The sequence below is a fragment of the Limulus polyphemus genome, unplaced genomic scaffold (genome assembly GCF_000517525.1).
Source record: "Limulus polyphemus unplaced genomic scaffold, Limulus_polyphemus-2.1.2 Scaffold3119, whole genome shotgun sequence".
NCBI lineage: Eukaryota > Metazoa > Arthropoda > Merostomata > Xiphosura > Limulidae > Limulus > Limulus polyphemus.
Window position 1 is genome coordinate 54,637 of NW_013668729.1, and position 11,259 is coordinate 65,895.

Here is an 11,259-nt window from a genome sequence, read left to right on the forward strand (position 1 = left end):
CAGCTCATCATGACTTCCATGAAGTAACAATATTTTGAATTCCATTAACTCTTATCATCTTTCAAGTACAGCCAGCCAATGTTCCATCTTCTTTAATAATCAAGTGCAAAATTTCTGTCTTGGTCAATTTTCAAATGTGTAGAATTAAAAGTACCGATAAAATTTTCCAGTCTTCTGATTGTTTGATCACAGCAAATAGTTAGCAATACTAAACACTTTCAGCAGTAAAAGCAAAACACTAAACTGTGTATAACTGAATACTGAACTCTTTGTCTCATTACTCCTTCTCCACTGACAAACTGTGAATTTCTTTTCTTTGTTATCCATGGAAAAGTGAATGTTTGCAGTTTTACTCAGTCCATTTCAACCTACAGCTGTCACACTTTTGAGTTGATTTTTGGCCAAGTAGTTGGATCTTTAAAAAATACCCATATTTTCCATTTGCCTATTTTTTCTGTTTAGAACTGTTTTTGTCACAAGAAGCTGTGGAGCAGGAACTTAGTGATACACTTTGCACTATTTTCTTGTCTAATTCTAATGGTAGTCTCCTCACTTTCTTTTAATGTGTCACAATGTAAAACCATAGGCAGAGTGCCCTTTTTTGTTTTCCAAATCTTTTTCTTCTTCTGCCTTCCTTTTCTGAAAAACTGTTCCTCGCAACAGCCACATTCTTCTTTATCCTATATATAATACATTAGATACGTCTACATCCTACAACACTTCAAATCTGTATTACCCAGCAAAAGTTGAGCCAGAGTAGCTGTTGCACACAGTAACTTCCTTATTATTCTAACTCTTTACAACCATAAATGTATATTGTTTCAACCCCAAAAGTTTTGATTCCTGTTTGTACTTAGTTATACCACCTGAGATACAGGTTTATATAGGCTTGCGCCAATTTTTGACTTATTTTTCACAGGTGTTGATAGGGTGTGAATGCATTTCCATGTCTATAGCAGAAAATTTAGGAGCTACTTGCACCTATGTTAGCAATTAAATTAAATTGAGAATGGGCAATCAAGAGGAAGTATCATAGGAGAAAAAGTGAAATTGGACTCATGTAACTCAGGAAATTTGGAGAAATCGAGCATGACTGACCGACCAACACTTACCTTTTATGATTATGACGACTTCGATAATTTTTCATAATAATGTGATTAAACAACAGTAAAAATATTATAATTTAAAACAAAGAACTTAAATATATTGAAAAATTTTACTTAGATTAAACAATGGGCTAACTAGTGAGATACACTAGTGCCTCAATTATCCACTGTTCCTGTTATCCACAATTTTTTGCTTTCCCCAGACCAGTGCAGATAATCAAGGCACCAGTGCATATATATTTAGTTACTTTTACAGCAACAAGTGTATGCTAATGACCACATGATATCAACAACCACTTGATAGTATTGCCTGAACTTAACTGCCTTGGTCCTGTCCGAGTCTAAACACGTGCACTGATTGGTTGAATTGAGAGAAAGAACAAAAACAAAATGGTATGAAATTAGTAACATGTTGTGCAACTGCAGTGCTTCATTCCTGAAAAAACATGAAGAAGAGCTGAATCCACCATTAAAATCCTAGAAACAAAGAATGCAAAAATAGTTCCAGACTTCCAAGAATCCAGAACTGTTCTAGATTTGAGTTCTATTTAGCACAATCCTAGGCGCAAATAAAATGGGAGAAAATACCAGGTGTCACAATGACATTTTAGTCGTCATGGCAACCTGGTGCTCGGGGATTTGTCGAGGCCCGATATAAGTCAAAGATCAACTTCACTTGTCATCATTTATCGTGTGGTTAAGTAGAGACTCTACTAATGCTGATTGTGTTACACATCTCATCCAATGTTTAACGTAAGGAGACATGTTGCCTATTGCCATTATCAGACAGTTAGGGAAAAAATATAGCTTACATCGAAGAAAATAGTGGATCATAAACCATGTATTATGCTTATCAAGTTAAAGAACAATTAAAGGAAGTAACTGATGCTTCATCTGAACCAGAATCTGAAGATGAAGTACCAATGTAAAGATGGTAGCAAAATGGTGGTCAAGATGCTGGTGATACAATTTCAGTAATAGTGTTGTTTTTTCTGTGGCTACGAACTACAGATGTGCTCAACTTGACATAGAAGAGATATTATAAACAGACATTGACCATGAAAATCAATTAATCTATAAAACATTATTACTTTCACTATTATAAACTTGATAAAAGAATTATTACATGGTAATTCACAATAAAAACTATTTTATTTTACCACATTTCATACTGTGAAAGTAAAGTCCACATTTACTTTAAATTTTTTTTCATCATGAAAATACAGATCTTTAAATAATTATATATAGCCTTTTTAATCAAGGTAGATTATCAAATACAATACAAAATTTTCTTATTAATATAAAAACTAAACCTCTGTGCAATGATAATTACTCTCATTGCTTCATGCTTCACAGAAATAAACCAAACGAGGAAGTATAAATACTGTTACAGAAGTAACCTTAAGACAAGTAATTACATTCATTATTTTATAGTTTATCATAGAACTAAATCTTAAACAAAGAAGTATAATAATTACTTTCACTGTTTCATAGTTGATGAGAGAATCTACAGCTTTAGCTCCTGCCTGAGTTTCAGCTTTATTCATCTCTAATCTAAATCTTGTTCTGCAAAGACAAGAACACAGTTACAAGTTATTATAGCAATAACATTACAATTCAAGAAATGTTTTTTTCAATGTAAACTATATTAAGGTGCAATCCCAAACTAATGGAAAATCTTAAATCATACACTATTCAATTAATATAGAGAGATGGAAAACTTGCCGTAAAGAAGTTGATATATTGTAGTTAAAAAAACAGAAATTTTGACAGCTCTAGGAAACAATAGCAATGTAACTTCCAGGAACAACTTTATCCTTTCCTTTGTATTATAATACAGAGCAGTGGTTTTGCAGCCAAAACTGCTCATGCACAATTGTCATCACTACTTATTGGCAGGAGGCCATCATGAATGGGTAGTATAATAGAATGCAAATGACAGATAATCCCAGTTTTGTAAGGGCTCAATTCCTTTGTAAAGCTCCTCAGATGCTGTAGCTTACTGCAATCCAGAGAAAAACCTTTGAAAATATTTCCCAAAATTCTTTTTAAATTCCATCATGTTTCTATTTGAATTACAACAAAGGACTGCAAATTTAAAAGCTGTTTTGGTTTTAATAATGAATTTTCCATAATACAGCTATGCAAATTTTTAAAATTATATTAATTTTTTCTATTATGTAAGGATTTTTTTTACAAATCAGGAAGAAAAAAATCTTACTTTGATGAAATTAATATTTCTCTTACCACACTGAACTTTTTTTTTATAATTACGTTTGTTAACAAAAATACAAATAAAGTGAAGAAAAGGGAAGAACACTAATGTAAAAGGAATATGCACCCTCATTCATCCTGATTTTTTTTGTGAAATCTACATCTTTTAGTCTCAAAACTACGTGATGTGGTCTTTCTTTTATGTATTGATTTATGACTTTTGTGAAAAATCTGTATGTGATGGAGAAAAATTGATATTATTTTTGGATTCAGTGTACAGGAATTACTGTAGAACATGTAAAAATTTCAAGACAATAAATCCATCACACACCTATGTAATTAGCTTCTTAGCATTTTCAAGTGTTTACAGCTTATAATGTTCCAGTTTTCATATTTCATTTGAAAAATAATAAAGCAACCATCTGTAAAAAATTGTCATCCTAAGCCTTTTTTTTAAAATAATTTAAAACATTTTTAAGTAAAGTGATTTACTTACCTCCAACTTGTGACAGCAAAAGTGAATGCAGCATAAGTTCCAATACATCCTAGTGTGACCAATGCAAATTTCCCACCAAATTTATAATACTAACAAAAGAAAACAAATTAAGTTAAATAGAAAACTAGTTACAACACACACACACACACACACACAGAACTGTACAAAATGGCATATGCTAAAAATACTATGTTTAAAGAATTTTTGATATAAGTGTAGGGATATACATAATACATATATTTAGCAAAATCAGAATACTGAATTCAACATTGTAAACATATTACATCATCTACACAGTAGACTAACCTCCAGTTTTATGTTTTTCAATTTAATATGGAGATAATGGTTAAAGTATAAATCTAACATACCTACAATCTTCAATTAGTCTATAGTTTTCTCATAGTATCATAAAAGTTACCTAATTAATGAACTTGTGTATTTCTTGAATACATATAAAAAGCATAACAGTTTTGGGTCATAATGCAAAGTTTCTGATCCAAACATTCATAAGAGATATCTTAATAAAACTGAATACATTTCAAAATCTGATCTGCATTTTGAAAATAAGCAATAAATTAGTTTCATTGGTTTAAAAACTACTGAAACATGAAATATTTTAATGTATAGTTTTTATTTATTTCAAACAATACCGAACAACAACATTTAACATAATTATTCAATATAAAGTCATACAATTAAAATCCAAAAGTAAACTTTTGCCATTAACACTTGCCATATTGAATTATTCGTTGTTGCTAGACTGTATATTTATTCAATTTTCACAGATATGTTTTACATGTTTGTTCAAATTACTTAACCAATATGCTGCTGACTAAAGTCACTTCAAAAATTGTTGGGACCACATTGAAGACCAGAGCTGAGAGCACAAAGTTGATTCCCCTATTTTGAAAATTAATTGGAATAAATATCTATGTACAATTGCAAACAAAAAATTATATTTTGCTAAAATGCAAATAGTGAATTCATGGCAGATGTTATCTAGGCCAGCATTTCCCAAAGTGTGGGGCATGCACCTCTCTCTCTGGGAGGGCAAGTGATTAGGGTAGAGTCAATAGTGCAGTAATGCAAAATCGAGTGTTTTAATATATACTTTTATTAATGAAATTAACAAGTAAAAACTACAAAACATATAGCATTTTAATGTGTATCTGTGTATGACAAAAGTTTGGAAAATGCTGATCTAGACTAAAACTGTAAAGAAACAAAGCTCCTTGAATACTTTCTAAATCTTTATTTTATTAGATTGCTCAATAAAGACTTCTAGTGAGAAAAGTAAATTATTGACATTTTAATTCAAAAGTACAGTTCCAACAATATTGGATTTTGTCTTTTTACAATACATTCCCTTATAAGGTAAACAAAGACCATTAATACTTATATTGTGTTTTTTGCCTTAACACAAGTACCTTGAAGAATAACAGTTATAACAGATGTATAAAAAAAAACTTTGTCATTTGTCCCAATTACATGCACCACTGATATATTATAAGCAGCATGATATCTCAAAATAAAACTTAAAAGTAATATCACACTTGATTAAGGTGATTATAATGTGTATCTTGAAAACTAGCAATATGAGCAGACAGTTTGTAGTTAAGCATAAAGCTACACAATGGGCTCTCTCTGTTGTGCCCACTATGAGTGTCAAAACAAGATTTCTATAGTTAAAGCAAGCAGACTTACTGCTCTGCCACTGGGGGCACAATATGAGCAACACATATCTATTGTTTATCCTTTAATAATACAAACTATTTACCTAAATATTTACATATGACCTTACTGAATGGACTTAACTCTTGTTGCACTTTAGTATATCATATTTAAAGAATTAGCCTGTTACACTGACATTAGTGTAAGCTGCTATAGAATTTTATTTTTAAGGATGGCACACAATGCTGCTAAGTTATAAATGATAACTGACACTTAAAAAAATGAAGTGTTTGCATGCTGACTTTCTCAGTTATGATAATTTCATGAAATGTTTGATCAATGACTGAGAACAATAACATGTGGGCAAAGAAATACCAAGTGCTCAAACAAAATTGATTAGCAGCTTCTTAGTTTAAAAAATGTTTATTAGACAACTGTGATTATCTGTATTGTCATGAAGTTTAACCCTTCTACTACGGGTGGGTGGATTCCACCCAGCCCATATTACAGCAGTTATGCTGTAACTTTTTAAAATATAAACATATCTTTACAAAATTTTGCAGATTATCAGTAAACATTACCAGCATTTGTACACAAAGTATCAGATTTTTAAATTAAGTTTTGACATTTTTTAATTAATTATTTGCATGTGAATTTTTTATTTTCAAATGTTGGCCATCCAACATAAGAAAAAATTTTGATTTTAAGATTAAAAATACATTTGTGCATCAGAAAATTGTCAAATTTCACATGCAAAATCTTTAAAACCTCCTAATATTCTCCAGATAATTATCAAGCGTTTTCTTAGAAATAAAACTTTATATTTTATCTGTTATTTTCACTATCGCATCTCTGTAGAGTTTGGTAGATTGACCGACCTCATAACCATCATAAAAAATAGGAAATAGACAAATGTTTTTTTTTTACTTTCTAGAATTACTACAAATTATAAAACAAAACCAAAATGGTTAGTATAAATAGCTAAAATATCATAACATTATACACACATAAAAATTTATATTTTTATTTTATTGACCTTTCAGCAGTGTCTGGCTAATATTACAGGAGTTGAATGACGGGGCAAATGTGCACTCATGTTACAGTATCCAATAATATAAAACTGGCCTTTACAAGGTGACCTGTCTTGGCTGTGTTCTAGTGGACCAGTATTTTGTAAAATACAGTCATATTTTGGTTATAATACATTACATATACGTATACATTATTATTATTTACAAATAAGTTCTTAAATTTCAGTTATTTTTCTTAAAACACAGAACAGTAAATGAAGTATAGAAAACAATTATCCCTTCTTGTTATGAACTTTATACTTGTTTGCTGCTTGCCCTAATTTACTAAGCCTTATCAAATTTTGCAAGTGAAAGATGTAAAACAAAATAAATTTTCTTAGGTTTTACATAAGCATTTTAAAATAAAAAAAAAATCATGAATTTCTATATCAATACCAAAGAATTCCACTATAATTTATCAGGCTTAGTAACTAAGCTGTAGTTGGGTCTAAAAATATATGATTTTTCAAGTTCAATAATAATGTCTTACCTTACAACTTGGAATCTACCATGAAAAGAAAGGGTTTCCTGTGTAAATACTTCACAGAGGCTCAGAAAACCACATGGAGGACATTCTGAGCTTTCTATTGGTTATTCACACATCATAGACAGAAGTATGTGTATGTAAGCATTTCCAACAATGGAAAGAGGTGGGCAGGGCCAATGTGTTTGACTCGCTAAATGTAGCAATATCTCAGCAAACAGAAAAGACAAGAGGTTCTTATTTTATATTCTAGCTTGTCAATATCGGTAATTTGAGTTTTTAATTCATAAAAAAGGTATAGACTTTGTATTTTGACATCACAAACATCTACTCTGATTCAATGCTGCATTCAACATACCACGTGACACCCAAAAATCAATATTTAGGATTATTCTTTTTCTATAATTACTTTGAAATTAAGAAATTAACTAAAGTATAACACTAAAATTTGAATTATAATCTATAATTTGATACCAAACTTAGATATAAATAAACTTAACATAAATTCATAAAATCGTAGTTCAATAAAATTTCGAATGTAAGTCTACAAATGCAATGACATGACCTTTGACCCGTGACCATAGGAAGACCCATCACGGGAAGGTTAAAGAATTTTTAAGTAATCAAAAAAAAACTTAAATTTATACTCACATCATCGGTAAAAAGATAAATTAAAGCAATGAAGGACTGTAATAATGAAATAATTTTGCAAACAAGCAGTACAATAAAATAGTAATGACTATCAAAATGATAAATTCTTCAATTGTGATTTTTCAATCTTAAGACAAGAGCATGTGATAAGTATTATAACATAACCTCTAAGTTTGACAGTGACAGTATACACTGTTAAATATGAGAATTATCTCATTATAAGATAAAAAGATCTGACACGCACACACATACCTAGTTCCTCTATCTATTACTTTTGATAAAGCTCCTGTGTGACGTGAGAGGTGAAAACTGAGATCTAAGTCATGAAGATGAAGAAAAACTCTTCTGGCTACACGACGAATAGAATTGTGAGCTACTTTGGCAAATACTGCATTCCGTAACTCATTAAACAAAGCAGCTCCAGCTCGAGCAGCACCATCTACAACAGGAAAAAGTTTAGTTACTTAAGGCTTGACTTAAGTACAGTTTTATTTATTTCAAGAGGAAATGTTCCCTGATACATCATTACATATTCTTATGGAAAATACATTTGCTAGTCAAACTGTGTAAGGACAAAATTAAAATGATTTTATCTCCCCACACAGAAGATAAAATATCTTGCAAGAACTCTTCAAAGTTATGTTGTTGTTTTTCAACCAATATTCATTGTAACTATTATTAATTAAAAGTATACATAAATACACTTTACTGGAGTAGTGTTGATAAACATTAACAAAATAAAATACATATGCTGCTTTGTGTTCATGGTATCTTACTTTTGTAACAATGTTTAAATTGCTACTCTGAAGATGATAAAACTTGTAAAAATAAACTAATAACATAGAGAAACTTGTGTATTTTATGTTGTGGTTAGCTGAAAGAAGAACAGTACAAAATAAAACTACTCATAATTCATAAGAGCTGATTTAGGTAAAAAAGTGATAATGTTACTCAGTCTGCATATAAAAATTGACAAACAGAAATATTAAGTTCATAGAAAATAAGCCAAACAAAAACAATGATGTGGACATAAACACAGAAGAAAATAGAAACTATATTACAAAACAACAGATTTGTAAATTTGCAATACATGTAAACATATGGAAAACTGCAACAGCTCCATCTGGACTCTTCTTTAATTGGAAAAGGTTCATTAAGAAAGTTCAGATAAACCATAATTATAATTTGTAATGACTTAAATAAAATTGATAAAAAAAATTAACACTTCAGCAATTTCATCTAGTTCACACCAAAACACTCGATGTTCAAGTAATTTGATGATATAAATAGCATCTCAACCACTACTACATCTGTCATATCCCAGTCAGCCTGATGACCCCTGGTATCGAGTGAAAGGTCTTGTCAGTACTGGATACAGCAGATATAGTGTAACTGCTGTATTACATATATTCTGCTTTACTTTTATTTATAACTTCTGATGATTGCTGCCATATACTGCTACAATCTACCATTTATCCTATAATATACTGTACTGACAAAGTAAAATAACACAGTTAAACTTGTGTATACATACTAATTTTGGAGAAAATTTTGACTGGCCTTTATACAAATGTGGCCCTATATAAAGGTATAGAAAATTTCCAACAGATTTGTTTTATAAGCGTGAATTTACAGTATAATAAACTAAAAATCAAAATAACAAAATCTGGCAAGTTGAAAAAATACATATAATCAGAAGTTATGATGTGGAAAAAAATTTAATGTCATCTTATATGCTATTAATAATGATCCATTTGTTACGTTTGGATTCACAACAACTTTTTTCAATAAATATATCTATGTCAGATCTTTATACTAAAACAAATTACTTAGCATGTTTTAGTAATGCAACAAGTTTTAAAATAGTTTTATTTAAAAATTAAATATCCCAGATATAGCTGTTGCCATCAACACACATTCAATTCTGAGTGGGCAACATACTTTACAAATGTTATAAAGGTGGTGGTTAAGCTTTGGATATTTCATTTCAAAATTTGCTTTACTGCACTAAAACATGTTGGAGCAATTAATGTAAATAGAGATTCAATAAAATATTTTGTTGAAAATCTTTGGGTTTGTTTGTTTATTTTAGAGAAAAGCCACATTGGGCTATCTGCTGTGTCCACTGCAGGGAATTAAATCCTGGATTTTAATGTTGTAAGTCACCAGGGTAAGAAAATCTTTGAGAACATTTTGAAATGCAAAATGGATGCATCAGTTGCTTTGTGATTTGACAGCTACTAACAGAGAGCTTGGTAAATCAGGGTAGCAAGTATTGCAAAAAATGCATGTACAAGTTCTAACTATATGTTTATTTTTGTTCCATTTTGACAGTAATGTACCTTAATTATTCTATACTGTATTAAGTTCCATTCTAAAAAAACCTTATACATGTACTTTAATTTTAAATCCATCCACTTTATTCAATAGCTTCTCTCTTTATACTCTGAATTTATGTTTTGCTAATGAAAACTACTGAGCACTTTCCCTTGTCTATCACCACAGCTTTTACTGAAAGAATAGTTCATACTTCTTTGTTTTTAATAAACATGGTGAATAAAAGCATATTTTGATGAATGAAGGAATGAATATACTGAGACGTTATTTAACCCTACTATTACCAATATATCAAACAGTTGTACGTGTTTATATAACCAACATAACTTATTTAGACTTTTCTTTATTAGTTTAAGCAATACATCTCTGCTGTATGGCAAATTATAACCTAATGATTAACATTTAATTAATTATTAATAGACACCAAATCAAAATGTTTCTATCAGAAAACAATGTGGCCTTCTACAAAAATTGTAGATAAATAATTGTAGTAATGTTGGTAATTAAGGAGTTAATGTTAAGGGAAGTTAACATTTTCCTAAAGTGAAAATGTATTTTCAATAATACTTACTTCCACTGACACTATAGCTATTTCTAGATCTCCAGGATTTCCACTCTTTGCCCATCTAAGCATTGAAAATGCTTGCTTCAGTCTTTTATGCCCCACTCAAATGCCCTTGGCAAATTCTAATTTGCAAAATTCTCCAACAACTTCAATGCACCCTCTATCTTGGTACTGTATATAAGCACCTCATTCAGATAATGTATTCACTTTTTCAAGACATAAATCAGCTTTTAGTGAGAAGGCAGGGTGGGAGAGTATCAGTGGAGGTAAGTATTATTGGAAATATATTTTCGGTTTAGGAAAATGTTAACTTCCAAAACATACTTACCTTCGCTGACAGTGGATCAGTGCAGGTATGAACCATATAGAAAGTGTCTGTATAAAACAGGAGTGTACCAAGATAAAGGTAGTACAAGAGTGAGGGAAACCACACTACATCCAGAACAGTTGGAATTAAGGGGCCGTGGTACCTATATTTCATGGTGGTGGCTAGGGCTATTGGACCGAAATGTTATATATATATATATATATATATATATATATATACACACACACACACACACTATTATTTGTAGTGTACTACCCAACCTCGTACGACCAGTTAGTAGTAGTATGTACTTTACTTTACCTACCAACCGAAGAACTACGACGTAGTAGAAGTAAAG

The 11,259-nt window shown here is 30.4% G+C and overlaps 1 protein-coding gene across 2 annotated transcripts in view; it reads right to left on the reverse strand.

The window, feature by feature from the left end:
* Positions 1-11,259, reverse strand: part of LOC106468698 (ATP-binding cassette sub-family B member 7, mitochondrial-like) — a 53,761-nt gene that overhangs the window by 25,653 nt on the left and 16,849 nt on the right. For both annotated transcript variants that reach the window (XM_013929136.2, XM_022397061.1), the window contains exons 5-8: positions 7,945-8,131; positions 4,635-4,716; positions 3,817-3,905; positions 2,585-2,672 (exon numbers count right to left, since the gene is read on the reverse strand). In XM_013929136.2, the coding sequence (XP_013784590.1) occupies positions 2,585-2,672; positions 3,817-3,905; positions 4,635-4,716; positions 7,945-8,131 (446 nt within the window). The remainder of the gene's footprint in view (positions 1-2,584; positions 2,673-3,816; positions 3,906-4,634; positions 4,717-7,944; positions 8,132-11,259) is intronic.